The 27,513-nt window shown below is 38.0% G+C and overlaps 1 protein-coding gene across 1 annotated transcript in view; it reads right to left on the reverse strand.

Moving 5' to 3' along the window:
* LOC121303003 (netrin receptor UNC5D-like) overlaps positions 1 to 22,411 on the reverse strand; it is a 263,953-nt gene extending 241,542 nt beyond the window's left edge. The window contains exon 1 of the mRNA XM_041233393.1: positions 22,092 to 22,411. Coding sequence (XP_041089327.1) covers positions 22,092 to 22,170 — 79 coding nt within the window. The 5' untranslated portion in view covers positions 22,171 to 22,411. The remainder of the gene's footprint in view (positions 1 to 22,091) is intronic.
* Positions 22,412 to 27,513: the final 5,102 nt, after the last annotated feature.

A 27,513-nucleotide genomic window follows, 5' to 3' on the forward strand; every position in this document is an offset into this window, starting at 1 on the left:
AGTCACTTATCCTTGTGCTGTTTCTTTTGGGTGAGACATTGTTGAAAGTGACTTGAGCTGATGCATAGTTCAGGCATCCTAGTCTCTGTAAGTCACCTTGGATAAAGGCGTCTACTAAATAAACAAATAATAATAATAATAATAAAAAACATGTCAGACCATGGTAAACTATGGTAAATAAGCACGGGAAAACTGCAGAATGACCGTGCACATTTACCATGGTAAACTTTTTACAAGGCAATAGCAGGAGGAGAGGACGAGGTATTTCAAAGCTGTGTCCCAGGCTAAGCAGGGAGAACGGATGAGACGAGAGCATGTGGAACTGCATATGATTGGCTGTCAAGACCTGTGTACAATGGAACAGAGGAGGATGAGCTTTCTGATCAGGCCCATGTACAACGTTATTGTATCACCGCAGAACTTGAATGTGTGGGTAGGGGAGAACCCTGCATGTCCTTCGTGTTCATCACTGGCTACCCTGAAACACATTCTTACAGGAGGTAAGGTGGCTCTGAGCCAGGGTTGCTTAACTTGGCATCATGACAGGTGCTGCAATGCTTGGCATTAGCACAGAAGAATGCTGTAATAAGAGGAACCACCCAGGAAAGAGGAACCAAGAGAGCAACCGACAGTAAAGGTTATTAGAAGTAAGATTTGCCTGGGACAATTAGAGGCTGGTTTAGGTTGGGGATGGAGGGGGAATGGTGCTGGGACACAAGCATTACTGTCAAGTGTTGTGGGCTAGTCAACAAAACACCGGAGAGCGGAGGTGCCCACCTGATGACCCCTGTGAAGGACCCACCCAGCCCATTCCAGATGGTTGCCATGTTGAGGTGCTAGTGAGGCCTCACTTTGGTTGATCCCTGGAGTCAGAATTGTGTGTGGTGATGCGCCAGATAAGCCGCAAAGAGGCTGATCCCTGAAGCCAGCATTACACTTCAGCCATCAACGCCAGTCCAATAGGAAATCCACAGTACCTGCCGGAGGAAAAGTGCTGAAGGCTCATATATTACAGCAAAGCTATGTCTTGGTTGGTCCCCTCCATTACTACTTCATTTTACCTTGGCGAAATCCGAGTTCAATATTAGCATGAAGTAAAAAATATTTACTCTGATGTAATAAACATATAAATTAGCTCTTTAAAATAGTCCCATACTGAACGAGTCAGCTCTATAGATGGTTTTTAGTTTCAGTTTTAGTTTTTAGCGTCAACACAGCTTGGATACAAGTATGTCAATTGCAGCCTCCTCCTGTTTTAAGTAGTGGCATATGCATGTCTGTTTAGCTCATCAACTAGCATATATGCAAATACTTTTCAAGGCAGGGAATGGCTTATTCAAGGGAATGGCTTTTCAAGCTTTTCAACAATTCGGATAAACCAATGGGGGAAGAAGAGGGTCTGCCATCTCACCTCTAGAATAACAGATTTGTTAGTGAAGTAACAGATATCATGTTTTAAAATAAAAATATATACTTTTTTATGATACCGTGTTTCTTTCAAACCTACACATTTGAAACATGTATAATGGCTGGAAGTACAGGTGAGATGCATTAAATTAATTTGTAAGCTACACTTTAAAGTAGGAAATGTACTTCTAAATGTTAGTAGTTCTGTACTTTCAATCAATCAATCAATCAATCAATGTTTATTTTATTTAGCGTCTTTCATAGTGGAACACCATCACAAAGCGATTTACAAGATTCAATAAATACAAGAAAATCCATAATACTTAATAGAGAACTGCATAATACATGATATACAGTGGAAAGTACATAATACATGATAGTAGCATAATACATAGTACACTGAATACAGTGGAAAGTGCATAATACATAATAGTAGCATAATACATGAAATAGTACACTAAATACAGTGGAAAGTGCAAAATACATGAACTAGTACAACACAGTGGAAAGTGCAGAACACATGAAGTAGTACAATACAGTGGACAGTGCAGAATACATGACAGTAACAATATGTGAAATAGTATCAGCAGCTAATAACAGATATCAGGTTTAAGGAGCATGGAAAGCAAGAGAGAACACGTGGGTTTTGAGAGTTGATTTAAAGTGAGCTACAAAGTATAAAGGAGTAATTTAGCAATAGGTTTTGGTAAGTGTATGAGACTGCTACTTATGTGCAGAGAAAGCTAAACTACAGAAGTCAGTAAAAACAACAGCCAAGGAAATGTAGTTTACTGTCAGATGGAACACGATTGCTTCTTTAACAGGCTCATCTGCGATGGAGCTTTCGGAAGCCCCATGAAGTTAGGCTGTTTTTTTTATAAAAAATGCAAAAATCGGTTGAGCTGTAAGATGGTTTTGCTGTGAATCAATACAATCAAGTTGGCATTAAACATCTTCCCCAATGGCCCACCCTTCAATAAATGCAGCTCTGAGGAGATGTGATATGCTGTCAGTCAAAGACCTCTTGTGGATGCAACCTTGAACTCCTTCTCCTGGCAGAGTTTAAGAAGCTTGTTGGGTATGTATATGCCCTAGTCTGTATAGACAGGTATCTGTTATGTTAACGAGTCGTGCTGTGACAGGTAAACAGACAAAAGTTAATAATGGTTTGAGTACATAGGCTGAAGTAAGTCCTGAATCATATATAGCTAATGCAGTGGCACTACAAAAGCACAAGCAGCTGCAAGGATATTGGCTGTCAATGGGTTATTTTCATAAATGGGATCACAATGGTAAGAACCAATACACACAGGTAGCAATTGGTACTGTTAAAGTCACAGCTCTCCTATTTTCATTTACTTTACAGTCTCTCTAGTGGTGATGCTGACACTACCTGCCTATAGGGCCTGTCTATCCGACTGGATTTGACATTACTCTGCTGTGGGCTCTCCTGGTATACCCAGGGTCTCTTAAATACTTTTTGTGTTTACTTAAACATCGCTAAGCTTTCGTAATGCACCCATTTACTGTGCCAGAGTACACAAATGGTTTGAGCTTTAAAAGCACTCATTATCATAGTCATTTGCCTCTCTCTACACCGACTATATTAAATATTAATGAATGAATTTATTAACACCCTTGAGACTTCATCCAGCACCTTGTGGAATCAATGCCACATGGTGTCAAAGCTATGAACAGCTTTCAACTGTTCTAATTAAAGGCAGTGTACAGTATATACCAACTTAAATTATATTGCACAATGCTGGATCCAATATTTTCTTTGTTAGTTTAGCAATTGCAAAGTCACTCCTTAAAGAAATTCAGATCTTGCAAAGGCCCAGGACACCACATTTAAAATAATGCTAGCTTACAGTACGCAGTCCCGTTAGGGAAGGGATGCCTTTATATAAGGTTATTAGCTGAGACAGTCGCATGGTCTTACAGCGACAGGTTTAATTAGTCCCCCAAGCAGGGCCTCTGTTTAGCTTCAAGGGAAGATTAACAGACTACAGCTTTTCTTCTTGTCCGTGTCTTTATGGTGCACTTTATCTTTTTAGTATTGATTTACACAGTCTATAAAAAAAAGATTTGTAAAGATTGTGATCAGATTTGAATAACCTTTGGATAAAAGGCAGAAATGCAGGAAAAAGAACATGGAATATTCTTCTTCTTTAAAATCGTCTGCCTTTTGTATTCCCAAGGTCCTTTACCAGATATCAGTGGAGAAATTAAATTGTAGAAGCGATACGAGGAAATTACCTGGACACTACCGCTTATAATATGCATGCTAGAAGTGACATGGCGTTGACATGTGATCAAATTTATAGAACCTCATTGTGTGAATTCACAGCCCCAAAATAATAAAAAAAAAACATATGCATTAACAATATTGAAACCAGTGCATACCATCCTGGTACAAATTCCTATAGATTTCTTTATATATAAAACAAATTAAAGATTTTTGTAATTTTCCTCTAGATATATCTGTATATCCTTGTGGCAAAGCGTAAGCCTTGCACAGTGAAATATGTAGTTTATTGTATGTTTTTGTGTTAATTGTTAATATTGATTTAATTGTTTAGCTGCTGTGGCGCTCCACTGGGGACGATTACCGGTCTGCGTGGAGCAGCAGCTGAAAGCAATCAGCTGTTCCAGCAGGCGGGTGGGCGTGTCTCAGCGGAGCGTCAGTATAAAAGCATGTTGATCGCTGTGATCGGGGCTGCTGCAAGGCCTGCCGTTTTCACGGCACCTTTTGAGTTATAGTTTGGGGGTATTGTGTTTTATTTTGCACTTTTTGTACGGTTTTCTGTATTTGTCCTCTGTGCGTTACCATCGCTGGTAACGTCACATGACCGCATTTATTTTACTTTCACTTTCTTTTTGTTGTTAATAAATCCTGCGCGCCTGTGCCGGCGTTTCAACACCAACCTCTGTCTCTCTGTATGCTTGAACAGCGGCTACCCACGCGTGTGACCCGAGGAAGACCCTGTCACATATGGTGTCGGAAGTGGATTCCGCTGCATCCTGCCGAAGCAAGGCTAGATGGCTACAGAGAGACAGGAGGAGCAAACCCCTGAAATTTTTTGGGGGGGACAAGGGCAGACCGCAGGTAACCCTGAGGGGCTGCTGAAGGAGAGGGATGGAGCCGCTGTCCTTAAAGGCACTGTGAAGGAGCCGAGACATCCTGCCCGAACGCCAGAGAGGCCGAGGAGGGTCCGTTCCCGAGAGCTGCAGAAGGAGGAGTTCCGGTCCTGGAAGCTGGCGAGGGAGGAGGAGAGACTGCCTGCCCGGACGCCAGCGGGAGGAACTGCCTGCCGAGCGTCAGCGAAGGAGGACCTGTCGTTTGTGGGGGATCGTCACAGAAGGAGGCGGGTCAATCCTCTGGAGAGGAGCCCCGTGAAGGGACACTGGGTTTAGGGGGTAATAATTGTGGGTGTATTGTTGTTAATTATTGGTATGTGGATAGTGGTTGTATGTGTGTGCATGTTTATTGTTTAGCGATGCTAACGTTGGAGCCAGGTGTCTGGTATGGAGGTTGCACCTGGCTCTAATGTTCCCTCCCACCCACCCTTGTGTTTTTTTGTTTTGTCGAATGGACCCCTATGGGTTCCATTCTGAGCGGGAGGATATGTGGCAAAGCGTAAGCCTTGCACAGTGAAATATGTAGTTTATTGTATGTTTTTGTGTTAATTGTTAATATTGATTTAATTGTTTAGCTGCTGTGGCGCTCCACTGGGGACGATTACCGGTCTGCGTGGAGCAGCAGCTGAAAGCAATCAGCTGTTCCAGCAGGCGGGTGGGCGTGTCTCAGCGGAGCGTCAGTATAAAAGCATGTTGATCGCTGTGATCGGGGCTGCTGCAAGGCCTGCCGTTTTCACGGCACCTTTTGAGTTATAGTTTGGGGGTATTGTGTTTTATTTTGCACTTTTTGTACGGTTTTCTGTATTTGTCCTCTGTGCGTTACCATCGCTGGTAACGTCACATGACCGCATTTATTTTACTTTCACTTTCTTTTTGTTGTTAATAAATCCTGCGCGCCTGTGCCGGCGTTTCAACACCAACCTCTGTCTCTCTGTATGCTTGAACAGCGGCTACCCACGCGTGTGACCTGAGGAAGACCCTGTCACAATCCTACACATGTCTAAATACAGTATATCCATAATCTTCTACAGATATTCTACATGTCTATAAATATACGGGGTTATTATAAGAGCAAATTCACAGTCATTATGGTGTAATACAAATAACACAATGAATTTAATTTTACAAGCTGTCAGAATATTTCATTTATTCTTGATCACGTTTTTTTGTACAGAGCCTATTATTAGTGTCATAATGTGATGTACACTTTGAATTCACAGACCTGCCGTGGTTTTGCAGCTCTCCAATCATGAGTGAGCAGAGGCGGGACATAAATATGCCAGGCACTAAGCGATGTAACAAAAGATGAATTGTGTTGCTTATTATAGAACGTTATTTTGAATTATATTGAGATCATCTAAGTAATATTTCGATTTACTGTTGCTCAAATAAAAAAAAAAAGATTTCATCTGACAACGAGACACATACCACAAATACCCAAACTGACACAGGAAGGGAAGGGATATACTCGCCACTTCCAAAATTTCAATTATTAAAAGATAATAATACTGCTGGAACTTTTCTGTTCAGTACAGAAAAGGCGATGTGGAACAGCACTGGCTTCATCAATCTAAGGATAGCTTACGAAGTCAGCACAAAAACACGAGCACTCCCAGAGTCACTTGCGAGCCTCTGTTACACTTTTGGACAAACCTGGACTGATGCTCAAATGGATAAAGAAGCGTAGGGATAAAATACATCACAATGAGCACAAACTGGCTTTCAGAGGCACGATGAAGCACCAATTACTCAAATAGAGGTAATTATGTGCAATTACTTTCTCTGATACAGCAGGTTAAGCAATCACTTGTCAATAGCCACAGTATTCTCGCGTACCTCTAACCAATATTCAGAACGACTTCATCTCTTCTTTTGCTAGCTGCAATAAAAAGGGGATGTACGTAGCTGTAATGGTAAACACAGCTCAGCTGTCTTGTGTTTTCAGGTATGTGACTGACAGTGGCCTGGTTTATCTATCGATTAATCAACTAATGCCCACAGATTAACCAACCAAAAATTTTAATCGAGTGACAGCCTTTGTAAATATGAATAAAATGGAAATGTGAAAAAAAGGTTGTATCACTGATATAGTTAAAAACAACATGGCACTGAAAATGTTGACTGTTAACTGGACATCGCCTGTATACTCCCCCCTACTTGAGCAAATCCTAGAATTCACTATGTACCATCTACAAAGACCCCCAGTCCAAGCATTTATAAAATGATGATTAGAAGCAAATTACTTTGACAACCTAGCCTTAATATCTAAAAAAATATACTGTACTCAGTTATAATATAAATTAAACTCATTAATTAATATTGCCATCAATGAGTATTTTTCCATGTAATAATACAACAGTCTCTTGTTTTCCTCCTATACATAAGCTGCACAGTAGAAAGAGGTCTAACAATATAAAAACTAGCCAAAACATCTCTTAGTGAATTCATTACTTTTCTTTTAGTATTTCTAAATTCAGCAGTACTGAACGTTTAAAAGTTAAGGATAATAACAGAAATATACAAAAGATGCTCGCGTGCTCTGTTTGATTTGCACAAACCAAAAGAGCCCCATTTTGATTAAGTAACCAGTGCTGGTGTTTATTAAAAAGACCCCAAATTGTGAAAACAAAATAATATTTTAAAACACTGGGGCACTGATAATACATTAATAACATCTGTATCATGTGGTTCAACTGTTTTGAGATTTACTTTTTCTTGATTTCTGAAAGCTTTGCTGAAAGAAATGGTGTTTCAGCTATATTCTTTGAAGCTTAGGTGGCACTTTTTTCTGAAAGTCTGAAACTGCTTGGAATAAGCAGTGCTGATGATATTTGTAACACTGTTTGTTTCAAGATATGACCCAGGGCAAAGCCTGGCCTGGGGTCCCCGATTTCAATTTAGACTCTCCAGTTTGAAGTTTCCTCCTCATTATAAGGTTGCCACCTGTCTTGATTTTATCAGGCTCATTCAGGATTTCAATATGTCACTCAGGGGCAAGAAATGGGTTTTAGTTACACCCCATCAAAAAGTACTGTTTTAATTGGATGATTAATAAACTTATTATGTTTTTACCCCTGGCCAGGTTGAACGAAAAATGTTCTTGACTCTTGACTGTGATGCAAATAGAACATTTGTGTTCCTGCTGTATCAATGAAAATGTCTGCTGAAGTGTTTTTACAACCACACATCTAATTCTTAATATAATTAATGGATACTGGCATTGCTGTGGTGTGTTATAAGGTAATAACAAAGACTGAGGGAGTTCCAGTTTTACCGAGGAACACACCACAGCAGTGTACAGCTCTTGAAATGTATTTTCTCTTTGTCATGGCAGTCCACTGAAAGAGTTAACTTTTTAAGAGCAGAGTGCAAGTCTTTTGGAACACGCATCATTAATTAGTGCCATCTCTCAACCGTGTTTTATTTGCCACTCCGTTATTGAATAATAACAGAACTGCAGACCTCCACAGAAAATAATAGGAGGGCAGCGTCCAGTTATTGTAAAATCAAAGACAATACATGCCCGTGAAGACATAACAAATGGATTTAGACAGGAAATCTGTAGCAATTGTGTAGTGTTTGACTGCGTGTGTTCTCAGTTTCAGAAACAGAGCTGGCAAATCCCATTGGCACATTATGAGAACAGTAATGGTCATCAAAGACACTGAAAAGGTAATCAGACGTGTTTTTAATTGAATGTAGATTTAAAACCATAATATAAATGACTACTTTTGACAATCTAGTCCTGACCTGCTGCTGTACAAGGATTTTCTGATCTGCAAACATTTACTTTTCAAAGGGGCTAAAAAGAAACCGTCTCTACTTGAGACCAATGGCTCTGTTTTACTGTTACCTGGCTCTGTTACCTATGTACTGAGCACTCTAGCTATTTCTGTTAACATTTTTAAAATGGAGTTTCACACCCAGGAATCACTCCAGCACATTTTCTTAAAAAAAAACAAAAAAAAAACACAAAATGAAGAAATATATGAGAAATCATTTTTCAAACAATCTCATTTTTCTTTCCCCACACCTGTTAGAAAGACTGTACCAGTAAATGCGAGTACTGGTTTCAGTTGCATCCCTATATACATGATACAGTTTGGGACATCTGTATCACACCATGTTATGTAAATGCCTATATATGTATCTGCAGAGCTTACATGGAATACCACATACATTCCATAGAATGTACAGGAATTCTGGTACAGAATATAAGGAATGGTCACGTATCTCTCCAGAACAATTGAAACATCTTGCAGACTCTTCACATTGAATCAGTTGATATGGCCCTAAACCAAAAAGAATGTTATGACAGTTGCTTAATAATCAATTATAATTCATTTTTTAAAAAGTGTCTAAAAGTAATAATATCTTTATTTTATATAGCGTCTTTCGTAGTGAACCACCATCACAAAGTGCTTTACGAAATGTCTCCGTCCTGAACACTTTGACACGTAATATATAGATTCTAGACCCCTTGTAAATTTGTGGTTTCCTTAGTTCTTAGTCAAAATCATTTTGAGTAACTGTATAAAAGATGTCGATACCGGTTTACCAAAACGTATTCGGATAACAATTTAATTATGTAAAAAGTCGAATGAAACCAGCTTACTGAACTTATTACGTTAACATATTGTAATCTTAGTGTATGACGATAGTTTCAAAAGGTAAATATATTGGTGTTGAATATATATATATATATATATATCCTAGATGGTTAACTCTAATGGATAATTCTACTGATATACAACATATACTATATCAATCTATCTGATTGATTGGTACATAGTATAACCCAGACAACAGCACATGAACAAGTAAGATATTCAAGATACAAATACACCTGTTTCACAAGATCAGCTTCAGAAAGGGTCTCAACGGCTGTCCAATTTGAAATCTCTATCCTGTGATCTGAAGGACTAGTAACAAGCTGTCTAAATACACTGGAGAGCTAAAATCAGCAAAAGCTTATTTTTAGGACCACGAACAGTGAAGTGCAGCAGACCCCTGGCTAGTGCAAAAATGGACACATAAGATATGTTAACAGTATCAAAGGATTGCAACTCAAAAACACTTGACTCAAGTTTATTATTCAAGTTCAAGTATAAAACCTAAAAGCACCTGATTTGTAAAGCACTCATAACAATCTATTATAAGCATGGTTCTTTTACTGAAGTACACCATACAGACTGTTTTTAATTATTGTTATGAGTGCTTTTTTTTAAAGAGTCTAACATCTACAATACATCATATGCATAAGGTGCATAGCAGGTCTACAGCGTTGGAAAAAAACAAAGTGAAATGCATGCCATAACACTCTCAATTAAGGTGCAGGGGACACAATGGGCAGCCAGAAGTTGAACCACAGTTTATTCAATTAATAGTGCTTGAGAATATGTGTGTTCCAGTGAGAGAGAACAAAAGAATTTGAGCTGTAAATCTCCCACCTGACCTGAAAGGGCGGTGTGTAAGGTTGATGGTATGCTTCCTCCTAGATGGACAGATGTGACGGTAGGCGGATACTGCAAGATTACCTTATTAGGGGAAGTGCATAGCTGCTCGTACACAGAAGGACCATTGAAATCAGCTACGGGGCAGACAATGATTGGAGAAACCATGGTGTCAGGTTGATTGCAGGGAGGAGTTTAATGGTACAAAGGGGATTATAAATAAATGTTTGTTTGGATTGTGAACTTTGTTGTCTGTCTTCTGTTTTGTAATCACATCACCTGCACTCTGCAAACCACTTTGCTATAATAACAAATTAGTTATTTTTCTTTAAACTACTTTTGTGCTGTAGGAGCTGGTATACATAGACAAATGGTCCATTTAATTACTATTCAGAAAAAAAACAACGGATGAAATGAAACTTCTAACTTGGCACTGACAACGCAAATCATCAGTGCTGGCACTTTCTCAGGGTTTCATCACTTCTTTTATGTTTAGCAGCCTTACATCATATTTACGGAATTGAAAAAAAAGGTGGTAATCACTTCAGTTACCATTCAGGTATGTCCCTGTGAATTTGCCTACCATTGTTATTTTAAACCAATTAATTTTATTTGCTTACAATGTGAATTTTCCTGCAACTCAATGGATTATCTTGATAGTTTTTACTTGTTTTGCACTTCCATTCACTACAGAGATCTCAAATGTGCAGTTTTGAAAGAAACACACAGAAGTCATGTATTTTCTTTTTAAACCATGATATTAAACCATGATATTTGGTACTACACTAGGTCCTAGAAGTCTTTGTTTGCAAGACTTTCAGGTGGTCTTGCACTTCCTTGGTCGTGTCACCTGAAGAGAAAAATATCCCGAATCCCATTCATCTCCTTTCCTGTGATTAACCAACCTGCTGCCCCCCCAATGGACCCCAAAGACACTGCTGGGTGAAATGATCTAGGAAGGCAAGCAAATGGAGAAGTGTATTTAGCTAGTGTACTACAAGCGTGTTTAAAAGTGAAAATGTAAAAACTGCACATTTCAGACCTACAAAGAGAAAGAACATGTTCTATGGAATTATTTTGTTAGCAACAACCTATTGTATTATCTGTTTGCTGAGTCATACATTTTGATAGTACTAAATGCACAAAGCCCATACAATCTGCTGCCTGCCTAGTTGCCTAAATGCGCTGTTTAGTTGAAAATATATTTTCAGGACCATGGACAGTACAGTGCAGCACATGTCTCTGCATGCTGAACCATGGCTATCAAATGGAAGGTTGTCATTCAGCAGTGGCAATGCATGCATATGGTTAACAGTTTTAAAATACTATCTCGTCAAAGATCAGTATTCTGGGCAGTATTGAACAAAGAAGCACCTACAATCAGCCACTATCAATGTCAGATCTGCTGTCTGTCCAACATGACAAACTGAGAAGTGGCTATTGTGTAAAACAGAATACATAAAGGGGATGCCAGTTGAATGACAAATAATCAGCAATCTGTGCTGCACAACAATATTAGATTTATACAAAATAAAATGAAGATACAGACACCAGTCTCTGCACCTATGGAGGGTCTTCATACTCATACAGCAGTAAAATATGTGGAAAATCAAATGATTAAACCCAAATGCAATCCAGAAGGACACAAAACAAAAGTAAATTCCATGTTCCAGTAAAAATCGAATTTTCTACTAAAGAAAAGAGAGGAACGCTCACAGTGCACAGTAGAATGTGAGTTCATTATTGCAGATGTCATTTATGTGTTGGTTCCCTTCACATGACATATTTTTTTATATATGTATGTATTTATACATTCTGTTATATTCAAGACTTACATTTGTTGAAAATGTAAGAAGTGTCTTTTTTATACTCATATCTAGAACTGCCACTGGCACTCATTATAAAGGTTACATTTTAAACAACCTCAATGTTAAAATGAAAGACAAACTCAGATACAATTCAAACGTTTTATTCAAGCACATCATATCAAACATCTGTGCAGCTGAAACACTGCATTTAAATGAACAATTAAACATAAAAGGGTTTACTTAAAAAAATTAAAAACTACAATAAAATAAACACATGTACACACAGAACTGAAAAAAAAGTAAATAACTCAATTCCCATTATGTAATGTGAATGCACTTTCAGGGAAACAGACTTCAAAGTAGCACCCTAAGTAGCACAATCCACACAGATGTAACACTTCTCAACTTTTCCTGTGCATTTATAATATACTGCTCTTCCACACTGAGCACAGGTATCAGAAGTTATATTTTTTATTGCATTTAGCTACCTGGCATGGTTTTCTCTTACGTGTTTCACTGGGTGCAGCAGTGAATCCAGGTTGAGCTGCTGCAGCACTCTGCTGCTTTGCAGTTTTCTGATCGAAATATTTCTGCCAAAGCACTGGGGCTTCAAGATGAAATCTCTACTACTGATATTTTTCCTGCTGCATTCATTGTACAAAATGAAGGAATTGATAGCTACCAGGTCCAGTACATTGTAAAATACAGCAACTAGTCACTGGCAAGAACCGGCTTTAACCGAGCCCTGACGTGTCATCTGGTCTAAAACATCCACTCCATACTTTGTGTCTTTGTAGAAATGCACAGCTTTTGTCAGAAACAGCTGCTTATCCACTGTAAGGTGCTCTCCCAGTTTGTAGCAGGCAATGCTGTTTTCAATGAAGCCGTTCCAAATTTTTGCGTACGCCGTGGGACCTGAGGTTTCAGTCAAAACATTTTGTGCAGCCCGTCTTCCCACAATGTCAACACCAGGAATTATAATTTCCCAAATAGTGCCATCCTTCCCAGTGTCCTGAATGCCTGTTTGTCCCTGTCCTTGATGAAGCAGTTGGCATGGCTGGCATGTCTGCAGCTGCTGCAAGAGGCAATACAAGCAAAGCAGCTGGCACTGCAGAGGATTCCTCAGGACTGCTTCTTCTGCCACAACCTCTTCAACTCTTGGAGAGCCCTATTTGTACCTATGAGAGTAAAACAGTAGCCTAATACTATACGACAGCAGACTGTATATACTCACGTAGACAGCCAGATGTCAGCTCTCCAAGCAATTGATAGGATTACAATAGATCTTTGGATAAAACATGTCAAGACTTCAAGAGTCATATTTTACTCAAAGACATACTGCTGTAAGCTCAGTGGGGGTAGAGATAACAACAGGCTTGTGTATGAAAAAATACAAAATTTTAGGTTATACTCAAAATAAAAACACGTATTGTAAGTTTGTCAGTTCTATTATAACTTTCTTATTTTCGTGATCTTGCCTTTCAAATGCCGTCAGAGTATTTAATACATGTATTTAGGAAAAGTCATCAACGGACAACCGTTTAAATTTAAAAACATCAAACCGTCAAAATGACTGTATTGCTTATGGATTTATGATTGTATGTTTTAAGTTATGGAAGACTATATCTGAGACAATAAATGCAGTTACTAAACCATACACAGAAATCAGTGTTGTCAGAATCAATCATAAAAAAATAAAAAATGATAATCTTTGCAAGTTGCTTTAAAGCGCATTCTCCATGGTTCATTAAATTGATGCTTTATAATGAAAGGAAGACGTTATTTATATTTTAATCTTTAAACTGCCTTTGCTTTCACTGTTGTGTGATGATATCTGCCTGACAGAATCATTTTAACACTGTTTGTCACTGTTTAATCTCTTTGGAAAGCCAGTGTGAGTTTTATATGTCTTTATTTTTTACAACTTAGCATGAAATATTTATCGGTTTATGATTACCTTGAAATCCATTTGTCAGAAAACGGGGTGACACATGCTTACACATTAAAACATAAGAAAGGTTACAAATGATTCGGTCCATCTTGCTCATTTGGTTGTTAGTAGCTTATTGATCCCAGAATCTCATCAAGCATCTCGTCGTTCTTGGAGGATCCCTGGGTGTCAGCTTCAACAACATTACTGGGGAGTTGGTTCCAGACTCCAACAATTCTCTGTGTAAAAAGGTGCCTCCTATTTTCCGTTCTGAATGCCCCTTTATCTAATCTCCATTTTCTTGAAAAAGTCCCTTGGCTCGACATTGTCAATACTTTTTGGAATTTTGAATGCTTGAATTAGATTGCTGCATAGTCTTCTTTGTTTAAGACTGAATAGATTTAATTATTTTACCCTGTCTGCATATGACATGCCTTTTAAACCCAGAATAATTCTGGTCGCTCTTCTTTACACTCTTTCTAGAGCAGCAATATCCTTTTTATAGCGCGGTGACCAGAACTAAACGCAGTATTCTAGATGAGGTCTTACTAGTGCATTGTACAGTTTTAACATACTTCCCTTGAATTAAATTCAACATTTTCTCTATATATCTGGGCATTTTGTTGGCCTTTTTTATAGCTTCCCCACATTGTCTAGATGAAGACAATTCTGAGCCAACATAAACTCCTAGGTCTTTTTCATAGATTCCTTCTCCAATTTCAGTATCTCCCATATGGTATTTATAGTGGACATTTTTATTGTCTGCGTGCAGTGCCTTACACTTTTCTATATTAAATGTCATTTGTCACGTGTCTGCCCATTTCTGAATGCTGTATAGATCATTTTGAATGATCTTTGCTGCTGCAACAGTGTTTGCCACTATTTTTGTTAGTGTGCTTACTATACCAGAATCTAAGTCATTAATGTAGATTAAGAAGAGCAGAGAACCTAATACTGATCCCTGTGGTACTCCACAGGTTAGATCGCTCCATTTTGAGGTTTCTCCTCTAATCAGTACTTTCTGTTTTCTACATATTAAACACTCTCTAATCCATGTGCATGCATTTTACTGAATCCCTAATGCATTCAGTTTGAGAAGTATTTTTTTATGTGGGACTTTGTCAGAAGCTTTCTGGAAATCTAAATAAACCATGTCATATGCTTTGTCGATGTTGCATCCTCAAAAAAATCAAGCAGGTTAGTTGGACACAATCTCCCTTTCCTAAAAACATGCTGACTGCCTCCCAGGATAACATTGACAAATAACATTGAAATATTAAAGAAAATTCTGCCAGGTTAAACCGGGAAATAACTTACAGAACACAAAGATTTGTCACTACTATAATGTGAAGTACAATGCCTTGGGAATCATTACAAAATAAAGCCACTTGGAGTTGTTTCTTTAAGGCAAAACTAGGAAAAAAAACAACTTGAAGATTAACCCTGGAGAATCCCTTGAGGGCCATTTTATATAATGTATACTACACACTATAGCGAACATATACATGGTTTGGACAGATACATAGAATTACCTGCAATATGTAACACACACTGTTGTGTAAATGGGCTCCTGGCTGATTCTTTCATTGACTGAATCCATATAAAGTCACATATAAAAACTGCACCTCCCAGCTGCGAGTCAGTTTCTGTTACAACAGGAAAAACAGTACAATGACATCTGTCATTAAATTATAATTTGATCTTATAATGCATCATATAAGTAGCCCATTAGGACCATCACATGTATAGTGATACATGTTGTATCATGACATGCATATCACAATTCATATATTGTGACATCAGTGTATCGTTACACCCTTGCTGATAATATGCTTGGTTGGCAGGTGGTTTTACATCTTCTTAACTAATGTTTCAGAGCAGTCTAAGAAGAAATTACCATGGACCATTTAAGGGCTTCCATCCAATTTAAACACATGCAGCTTTTCTGAAATACATTATATAAATCGGGAATTGGCATAACACATTATAAAGGCACATCAGGGACAAAAAAGAAGGTGTTATTTAAAAAAAAAAACATAAACCAAATGCTGTGTTGCTAGTGATGCACAATATAATTCAGAATCTCTATCACTACTTGCTCATTAATCATGAATTGCTTCAGCTCTTTTTATTAGCTACTGTGATGGTGCTTTTCCATGTGTGACTGCTCACTTCAAAGAGACCAGAACCCCACCCCCTCTTTCTAAGAGATGAGGTGCTTAGCAGTGTATTGAATCAGCAACAACAAAAAGATTGACAAGAAAGGACAGTTTGCCTCTTACCCTTGGAGTTGGGCTTAACCATGAAGCACTAGAAATGCAACATGAAGGTCCTTAAAAAGCAAGCTTCAAATTACATTTGTTTAATTTTGTGCTCACCCCTTAGTTTGTTTATATGATGTTTGCAAACATTCTAAATGGCTCCTAAAGCAAACTGAAATATCTTTAGAATAATTCCAGTCAATGGGCCACCAAAATGTGGCAGTACTCTGAGGCTGGCCTTAATATTGAAGGTCAAGAAGTCAATGACATTGGGACTGTAAAAATATGGCCTAATTTCAGTGGTGGTGTTTTTTTTTTTTTTTTTTATATGTCTATGTTAAATGTTGCTCATTAGTTCTAGTTGCCTACCTTACATACACATTACTTCTACTGTAAATTAGAAAGATCCACATTTTCGCAATGCAATTGCACAACGTTTGTAAACAAATAAAAAGGTCTTCAGAGATTCTCCATACAGAACATATCATCTAAGCATGAACAATCAGTGATCCGTAATGAGCAGCAACATGTCAAACTACCAGCAAGCTTACAAGAAAAACCCTTCAAAAACTCCTCTTGAGTCCGGGCCAGCGCATGGGGTACATTCTCCTGTTGTGCTGCTCAGCTATATGTGTGCGGTTCAGTCACCAAGGATGTGAAATATTGATTTTAATGCTTGCAATTCATTCACTAAATACTTTTGCAAGCAATGAGTCTACACCATGGTAGACAGTGGACTGGTATTTATATAGCATCTTTCACATAAGCAATCTCTCAAAGCACTTCACAATTAAGCCAGCTCATTTCACATTTTGGGATATAGGGAGGGGTGTGTTACGGATATGGCACTGGCAATATGGTTCCATATGCCTGATCTTCTTTAAAAGGTGTCAGGGGATTTTAGATGCCCACAGTAGAAAGGAACTGGTTTAAAATCAAATCCTCCAACTGCCCTGCCCCCTGAATGTGTATACTGGAGAGATCAGATGATATTTAACAGGGGAGCCACCAACAACACTTCAAAATCTGCAGCACCTGGATTTCTTTGGGGGTCTCATATCCAACAACTAGCCAGGCCTTTCCTAAGTTTCCCAGATCTGACTGGTAATGCTGTTGATATTCTTTGTAGGGATTTCATTGCAGTTGTGTTTCTATTGCCACAAACCCCTCTGCAGGGAGGTCCATTCAGATCTCTGTGAATGGTTAGTAAAGCATTGTCAGGTTGAGTGAGCTGGAGGGTATAAATCTGGTAAAAATCTTGTTTTGAAAAGCAGAGCTATAAAACTTTTTTTGGAGTGCTGGAGAGCATGGCGCTCCACAAGAAAGCATCTTAGCATGTCATGAGAAAGGAAACACGGGGCTGTGGAAACTGAGCTTTTGTTAAAAAGTCCCATCTCCACCAATTCAAATGCCCATTCCACTACATCTGATTTTCTCTTAAACAACACATAAACCTACATGGATGTGAACATTGAAACCTTAAGTTTTGGAAATGAAGTAAAAAAAGAAGTATTCACAAGTTAGATGTGAAACTCAATGCAATGACCTGGTCTGGGAGCTATTATGAAATGTCGATATTCCAGCACAGAAGAGACCTTTAAACCCTTTCAGTCACAGCCCCCCTATTTTCTCTACTTCAGCAATTTATTTCACATAGCCATGGCTCCTGTCCTGTGAACAACTTTTTTGCAAGAGTAGCAAAAATTCCAGATTCTAAATAGATCATATTTAAATCCAAGTTTCCTAAAAATGGTCAAAATAATTATGTTTTGGTGGATTGCCCAAGCCTAAGGCTCAAAGACTGAATTAATAAAAATGTTTTTTTTTTTTTTTTTTTTTTTTTTTTTAAACACACTGTGGAATCTTCTACTCTTCTGGAATATTGCTATTAGCTCCAAGGCTACTGTCAAAAACCTATAATAGCCCAAGGGCAACACATATAATACAAATAACTAATAAATCCCCAGTCTGGCAGTATAGAACAGCCTTTCACTTAAACCTTGGGATTTCTATTCAAAAACTGTTTTTGACATACATCATTATTAAATTGCATACTCCATACTTGAGGATAAATCTGTAAAAGTGTAATTTTGATTTTTAATTACTTGCAGTGTAAACTGAATTACTGAAACTGGTTACCAGATATATTGAACCATTGAGATATTTACAGCTGTCATCCAGTTGTATTGAAAAAAAAAAAACTTAACTGAAAACCTATGTAATACACAAACCAGAGGAGACAGTGGGACATGGTTCTCTTGTTTACACCCCTTGGCTCCTAGGCTGAAACACAATGCTGTACCATAACAGTTTGCACTTGACTGTGTCAGAGTACACTCCCCCGCCCCCCCGCACTGATAAACAATGGGAAATGTGATTGTCAAGTTGCTTGCTATAGCCCAAGGGATAGGGGACCCTGCCTCTAATTAAAAAGGATTAATCACACTATGCAGTACTGATAGCCTTTCTATACTGATTGGTACTGAGTATATTGAAAATATTTTTATAGGCAAGTTTTGCTGTGTTTATACTTAGTGTATTGCACTTACTAGCACCAGTGCAACATACTTATGAGCACCAGTGACAATTAAGCACACGTTAGAAACGATCAATGCACGTCAATGATTCTTTATAAGGGTCAATGTTAGCACAAGGGCAGCTACAAAGGAATGAGGATGAGATTGGTAAAATAGTGGTGAGGCACTACTGTGGCAATTTAATGACTTTTTATTTATTTCTTCTTTTACTAGGGGCAATGTTTGCACAAGGGCAGGTACAAGGAGGCTCACAGGAATTATAATAATAACATAATGTGATGCCCAGATTTTGCGAAGCGCTTCTAGCAACTTTTCAAAGATCAATGTTTGTTAAATATTACAATTAGGAATATTAATATTAAAAAATGCAATCTACCTACTGTATGTGAAGGGATACAATTAAGGCAACTATTATATAAAATGGTATAGTGGAAACTTACCAATTTTATGACAATGGTCATGACCAGTATCATTGTGCTTCTAGTATTCTCCAGAGAGGGGACACTTTGTTTGTGGTAACTTTGGGTATTGAGTCTTGGCTATATTGATAGAGGAACAGAAGATGTTCAGTTCTCACATGAGAGGGCAATTGTTCATTTTATTTGTTCCATAAGAAAGTAGTTTAAGGTAGTCTATTCCTTTAATATAAATAGTATTGGTAGCTGCTTGTTGAAGCTAAATGAAACAATAGGCTCTGACAGTAGCCAGAAAGTTCATTTGAAACACCAGTGCAACCTTTACACCTCAATTACTAATGCCACCAACAGACCTTTATCGATACTCTGACCACAGAGCGCAGCTCATTTTGTGTTACTGCGTTCCACAGCAGTACTTGGATTGGTTAAAGGGTTAAACCACATTCCTGATGAAATAATACTCCAAGGCGGTATTGATCTGAATTGATCGAAAATTCATACTTCTCTTTAGATTACATCACACTATTAAAATATTTGGTGACAGGACAGCAAATGCTACAGAACCCCTAAGGGCCATGGTGTGAATTAAAAATAATAATGTTAGTGCACACGACATAATGTGTTGACTGAAGCAGGCACCTGGTGTTCTCAGTGGGCAGACGACAATCACACATGTCCTGCTCATGGCATAATAACTGTGCAAAACTGCTGTGCTTTTAGACTTATTTAGTCTAAAATTTTATTTTACTATTTTACCCATGAAGGTATACACGATAAGGAATAAATGGAGTCATGTCTCAGTGATTTGAGAGTTATTAGGGCACACACACACACACACACACACACACACACACACACACACACACATTCTGCTTTTCTTCTCAGAAAATGGTGCAACTGCAACGCAAAATGATGGTTCATCTACAAAAATGACAGTATTGCAAAACTGAGAAATTACAAACGAGAAAATCACACGAGCGACAATCTCTTACCAGTATTAAGCACTATCTCGTGCTCACGAGAGACTAACCTTCTTTTTAACATTCACACCATGTCCCTTTTCGGGTTCGTAAAATTCACGTCGTTTTGTAACTCTTCAAATATAAATAACGTGTTTGTAGAGCTCCTGCTGTTCCAGTCGTCTACCCTAATAATATAAGGTGTGTTAATTAATAAACCACAGAATCTTCCTCGCGCTGAAATCGGGTACAGTGACACTGTCTAAATGTAATTACATTTTAACAACGCCGATGGAATTATTGTGTTTGTTAGAGGTGAGGATATTAATTTAATATAAAATGCATTCAAAACACAAGTACAACCATGTGTATTAGATGTTGACAATAATAATCACCCGAAGTCACTGCGCAGTGTGCATACTGTTGATTAAAACGACATTTAAATCTTTGACATTTCATGAAAAACTGCTGATATTCCACTAGGATAAACAACTGGATTGGGGATAAAATTCAAATGAATCACCAACTGTCACACGGACTTGTAATTATAAGTGCTAATTAAGTGTGTGTGTGTGTGTGTGTGTGTGTGTGTGTGTGTGTGTGTGTGTGTGTGTGTGTGTGTGTGTGAGAGAGAGAGAGAGAGAGAGAGAGAGAGAGAGAGAGAGAGAGAGAGAGAGAGAGAGAGAGAGAGAGAGAGAGAGAAAAGAGACATACAAGCTTTGGCATCTCTATACAAATTAATTTTATTATGATAGGCTACTCTTGTTTGGTTTTGTGTAGTGCTTTGAGATACCTGTTGTATGAAACTTGAAAGGTTCTATATAAACACAATTTGTTAAATTTATTACATTTATTTAAAAAAAAAAAAAAATCACTGTAAAAATTAATCTCTCTGTAATTAATTAATCTATAAAGTGTAACCATCCCTTTAAAAATATGTATTCAACGTGAACATTTTCACACTATGTACTCAAACTTTACATTTTCACAAGGAGAAGAAACTGAAGTACCTGCTTCTAAGTTCTTAGCCTTCACAAAAAAGAACGCAAGCAGTAGACTACAACACTATCAATCGATTTCCAACGGTACGGAACTATAAGCTTGTAGTGAAATAATTAACACAAGTATCTTTTTAATTAGGGAAAACACCGTTTTAGTAAATGTGTAGTCTTCAATGATTAGCTACTGTGACAGTTGTATCCCGTGCTTTGTTTAGCATTGATAAGCAGTTGACTAACCAACAGAAAATAATATTCAGCATAGTCAACAATCCGAGCTATAGTCTCCGAACTAATGAATCATATTGCGCGTGTTCACGCTGGTGTTAGTACACGATTCATCTTCTGACAGTAAATTAATAAAGTCACGACATATTCTGGTACAACCAGTCCCTATATAAAATTATAAATATCTCCACACTGCTGTAGACTAAATAATACAGCGTTAGACCATTCCACCAATACATGCCAATACATGAATATGCAGCAACAGAAATACAATATCTAATGGAAATTGGTTGAATTCCTAATGAATACTTCCTGGTACAAAATCCTATGCATCCTACTCAGTGTTTGAAGTGGAGTGCCACACCATGCAACACCGATAGTATTCGAAGTGTTTAATTAAATGAATCTGTTCCGCGACCACATCAAAAATCAGGACCAGGATATAAAAAAAGAAAGTGTACACACTACAATAATATACGAGTGAGGAAGTCTTCATATACATTGAAAAAACATAACTGAAAAATGATCCATCATACCGATATAATCATTCATACATAATTGTGCGTACTGACTGTGCAACATGACCATAAACAAACTTGCAGGCTCCCCTTCCTACAGAAAACAGAGACATGATGCATACATACACTACGCTTAAAAACTCGTCATTTTGCTCAGAAGCACGCTTCTTACTAGCTATGGCATTGACATTTAAACAAACACACGCCCTTAAAAACACACACGTGTTGAAACGTTTATTGTGCTCATGTTGCCAACATGTTTGACCTTTTTCACACGCAATATGTCTATTATACAGTATCTTACAAGGGCGCACAGGAGTTGTTATAAGCATTGCTATAGTCAGATACTGCAACACAACTTCTACTGTCCATTTCAGTACCAAAACAAAAAAGACAGCACCGTTTACAACAAGCACCGCGGAAGTTCTCGCCTACCTTTCGTTGCAATACCTGAAGCGTAGAGTCCAAGCAAAAACAAGATGCCCAAGTATCGTCCTTCAGAACACTGTCCCATTTCTTCTGTTTATCTTCCCCAAATAAATTGTAGTACTATATATTTTTTCTAGCTGTTTCCTCCTCTTATTTCTGTTTGTAACACAGTATGCATGTCTTTTTTCTTCCATGTGCCAGAATAAACTGACTTGAATTCATACATCGTTAGCATCCCCTCTCTCCACTCCACTCCTCTCCTCTCCTCTCCTCTCCTCCTCTAGCTATCTCCTCGCTGAGGCAGCGGAGTGCACTTCCTAATTCTAACCTGCATTGCTACCCGCTGGATGTGAGAGTGCAACAGAGCGGCATAAATTAACGGGCGCCAGCAGCCAATGGCTACGCAGTGGGCGGGTAGGGTAGGGACCTTGCCTCCGCAGCTCGAGTGACAGTTTTTGTGCATGTCAACAAGGTGTTCGGTGCCCTTGCAGTGAATAAACGTCTACCGGGTATTTTGTTGAAAGGCCTCCTGCACCATTCTATCTGCCTGCTGTCTTTGATTCCAAAACTAGAAATACAAGGAGAGACCTGCCTCAATAACAAAAATGTGCATTATTAATTGCATTCATTTAATTATGTATGTATTTATTGATTTTGCGTAATTGAAAATGAAACGTGATGTATGTTCTTTTAAGCAATATTCAGTAGGCTGTGTTCTGTATGTGTATGGGCTCTGGTGTCGGGGTCCTGGGTGCTTGCCCGGGTTGCCCGGGTGCTGATGCCGGCCCTGTCTATTATTTTGCTATTTGCTTAGTTGCTGTGATGTCGTAAATCTTATAAGCTAAGCACTTTTACTCACAAGTTTGCAAAACATATCATAAATACCTGAACATAATTATTTCTCTTTTGCATTTTGTAACCCACTGTACACAACAGCTGTTATTCTGTAGTACAGGAGTTGAAAGGTCACATTGTTCCCTGACTTGAATGGATTGAGGAAGGCTGTTCAGTCCTGGCACTTACAATAGGACAACCCAGACAAGCTCCAAGCAAAGCTCAGTCCAGTAAAGGCAGATTGGAAATACATATATAATAATACTGGAGCGACAGAACATGCATTTTAAATGACAATTGAAGCTACTTAATATATAAAAGCTACCTGTCAGTGTCAGTCACAATAAGGAAGACTGACAGATCTTGAAAGTAGGTGCGCAGCTGGCAGGCACAAGACACAAGAAACAACATTAGGTAATGCACTTCTACTGCAATAACCACTTAAGTGATAGTGCCTGTCAATGAAGGCTCTATTTTGTGGCAGTTGACTGCAACTGGAGTTATGCATCCCAAGCCAAAGGTAAACTACCACATCCTTCATCAAAAGAGTCCTATCACTATTATAAAATAATTATTCTCATTTTTATCTTTAAAAAAAAAAAAAACACTTTAAAACCCCAGATTTACCTTGAACTTGTAATTATTCCTTGGTACCTTTCCACTGATGATACTGAATAATTTTCTAATTATTTTTAGGGGTAATTCTAGGAAACTTAAATACTAGAGGTTGACACAGTCCTTGGTGATTCCCCAGTGCTCTAACACCCAACCCCTCTACTCAAAAAAAAAAAAAAGAACAATACCAGTTTATAAATCAGACCCTTGGTCACGCTGTCCAAATATTATATTATTATCTGTCGTAATGAAAATCTGTCCCAATGTAAAGTACCAACTGCATTACTGGTATTACCCCCTGCAAGTTACTGGAATATATATTAACAGGATGCATAACATATGAATGTGTCTTTATAGGACATTTTTATTATACCAGATGAAATTGTATTTATAACCAAAGCTATCCCTTGCCAGTTTTATACTCTCCTGAGGGAAAACTAGACCCAAATATACCCACAGGCATAAGCTGCAACCTTATTTATTATATCCAAAGAGTTTTCCTGGGTTTTCCTGCATGGTCCTGGAATTCAGAAGATTCCCCTATAATCTTTCTAAACAGTTTATGTCCTGGTATGGGCAGTATCAGTAGTTAACATTGTCTCATTGCTGCATAAATTAGTATTGCACTGAAGATTTAAACACTCCAAACTAAGGCCTAATATTTTATAATTTGTTTTTATTTTGTATGTACAGAGTGATTCATAAACAACCTACTGTAGCAGTTCCAGAGAGGATAGCCCATACAGAACTATAGAACTAATTCTAATAGTCTGGAAACTATTTTTGGATAGTTCCTGGTGGCAAGCTAGGGGTGTTCATTGGCCCCTTGCTGAATGAATCCCTGCTTTGTTTTAGTGCAGTGTTTTGAGCGAGCGCACAAGCGGGCAGAGTTTGGTACATTGGTGGCTGGGTCATGCTATCATTAGGGGGTGGAGATTGGAGAAGAGTGAAATGTGACTCAGTGAGAACTGGAACAAAGCCGACTGTGTTTCTAGTTCAGCAGAGGCCTTCCATGACCCGTATCCAGACAGGCCAGAGCCAGGTCAAAGATGTTCATTAATGCCCTCTATGTTCCTGCATTGACTGCTTATGTTTAAGCCTGAAACAATGACAAAAACTGAACAAGTCCATTTGAATTTTACAGACTTTCCTACTGTTCATTGGAAACTATGTATGATTTAGAGTACACTATTACCTGTAAATATATGTACAAATAGTCCACACTTGAGTCGAAGTAAAACCAAATATTTTGAAACCTTCAAAGTGATAAATAATGCAGTGTAGCTACACGCTGTCAATCTACCTGTTCACAGTCTAGTACATTTTACACAGCCTCTAACAGTTTGAACTGAACAGTGCCTTCATTCTTGGACAGCTGCACGTCAGTTAGTAGAGCAGAAGCTTCCATTTGCCTCCAAATGGCTGTCTTTTGCTTGCCATCTCTTATGAGTTTCTAACTGTAGGAATTCTCTCCCCTTAGGGATTGTATGTCTAAAGCCCAGACAAGCTTTACTCCTTCTAGAAGCCTGATGCGCCCTGGCTGTGTATTCAGAAAATGAAACCTATTCAATGGTTGTATGTTATATGTTCCCAAAACAGTTTTTAAGGCATTTCATGTAGACTCTTTATGTACAAACACTCAGTATACTTGTTATATAGCTACAGTGGTTAGGACAAAAAATTGTAAGTACAATGAGAAAATTCCCTTTCAATGTATACAAATGTGTCTTATGATTTTATTTAAGCTGTGCTAGAATTGTGTGCAACCGCTCAGCAACAATCATGGGAATAAAGATGGATCTCATTAACTTCACAAGATTTTGTGGGTGCACCTGCAACTGTCCCCATGTACAATGGCTGCTACCGGGTGTTCCTGGAATGGTAACATGTTGTGGCAAGTAGCAGATGTGCTATTCTGGTCTGAATAACAGAGTCTTTAAGTGGACAAGACACACCTGGCTACTGTGTTATTTTTTAATACATATATTTTTTTGCCTAGTCATTTGAAGGATTTGAAGATGTCTTTCAGAATGTTACATTTTAACGTCCAGTTATTAGGTTTTTAAAGATACTATAATGATCCAAGGGTCTGCCAACAGGGGCAGCACCTGGCACTCCTATAAGAGTCTATTAGAATATGGGGTTCAGAGTGGATTCATCATGGGAACGGACCAAACTGTAAAGATGTCTGTAAAATCAATGTACGATGTGTGAATCAGGAGGGTTAGGGATTATTAGAGGACCTGAGGATCATTATATGTGGCTGGATGGAGGTTTATACACAGGTAAGCGATATGGTACCAATGTAATGCAATATTTGTTCCTTAGAATGAGTGCTCTGTATTTCTGTGCTATTTTTTAGCTCTGCTCATACTGCCACCTATTCAGTGCTGCCTAATAAGGTTGGCTGTGAGTCACAGAGTTATTTGTGCTACATCTCCCCCTGGAGATTTTGTATCACCTTATAGAAGTTATTAATTTTGCTTCATAAAGTGGATGACATACCGCTCTGTAGTTTTCTATATACACAAAGAAAAACTGTCAAAAATTGGAAAAATATAATTGTGTAGTTTCTTTGATTACATGATGTTAAATAAAATATATAAATTATGTTCATATAGTTTTTTTTTTTTTTTTTTTAATTATGTCTCAATCCTCAAATTCTAGGTGACGCAAAACTTTTGGCTAAAGCTGTATATGTTTCTATAACATGTGGTTCTTTGTGGCTAATGGGAGCCCAAAACAGATTTATGGAACTATTTTGTTAGCTACAATCATGTTAAGGTAGACTTTATTGCAGTGTCTGTCTATGAAGAAAGTAGTACACAAGTAAAACTCTAGTATAGTAGCACTGAATTATATTTAGCATCAGATCAGAGTTACCCATTTCCCTGGAGTGTGGCAGTGTTACACAGTCAGAAACACAGCTATGCCTATTGACCATTATGGTTGCCACCTGTACCATATTTTAAGTTGTGTTTTTGATTTTATTGAGCTTGATTTTCCCTTCATTTATTCTGTGTTGCTTACTTTTCAGGATAAACAGATACAGCCATTACCATATACATAAAGCTGTGCCAGCTGGGCAGGCTCTGCGGGAAACTTTCCAGCAGTTTAAAATAAGACAATTAAAATGGTAATGCTGCACAAAACCATACCATACACCTGCCATTTAAAAATGTATCTCTCTCCTTTTTTATTAGTATCTGCAAATATTTAATTGCAGCTTAATTACTGTGTGTTTTCAGTCAATGAATATTTGATATTTGAATTAGTTCTGTTAAATGTTTACAGACTTTTAATGCAAAGGTGCCAATACTTTTGTCATGAACAAATATTTGAAATTAGTACCAGAAAATATGTATTTTGGTCTTCGTCATGTTAATTAGTGGCTAATGTGTGTCCAGCAATTTAGCATTGTCGCCCCTCACCGCTGCCCGCTAGCATTACCATGCTGCTCATGTATGTCCCAGGCTTAATAATGCTGTGAAATCTTTGAAAAAAACTTTGTAACAGAAGGCAGACATGAAGCCTTTTAAAAGGATTATATAATGACAAAGATACAATGCTATCTTCAAGTAGAAATTAGTATTATAATGAATTCTAATTAAAGGTAATTATAATAATGAATCAAGGACACATTATTTGAAACTCTTCTTGTTTGTGTATTTTTCTGATTATGGGGTTCTCTTCTGTTGCGTGTAAGTTATTGCTCATGACAGATGTGTAAGTCAGCCCTAACTGCATAGCTTGGTAAAAGCATAGCAGTATTTTAAAATAGTGGGATATAGTGGAGGTGGTTGTGTGTCCATCTATATGTCTGTCACATATACTTGCAAACCAATGAAACCTGGTATTTAGCATACAGTATTGAGAGAGGCAGATTGCAAGGATATATAGCTGGCTCTCTATTTGTACTCCTGACTATCTGAATGTCACCCTTACATTTTTAAACGTATCTTGAGAGCACAAGAAGTTA

Source organism: Polyodon spathula, chromosome 31 (genome assembly GCF_017654505.1).
Source record: "Polyodon spathula isolate WHYD16114869_AA chromosome 31, ASM1765450v1, whole genome shotgun sequence".
Taxonomy (NCBI): domain Eukaryota; kingdom Metazoa; phylum Chordata; class Actinopteri; order Acipenseriformes; family Polyodontidae; genus Polyodon; species Polyodon spathula.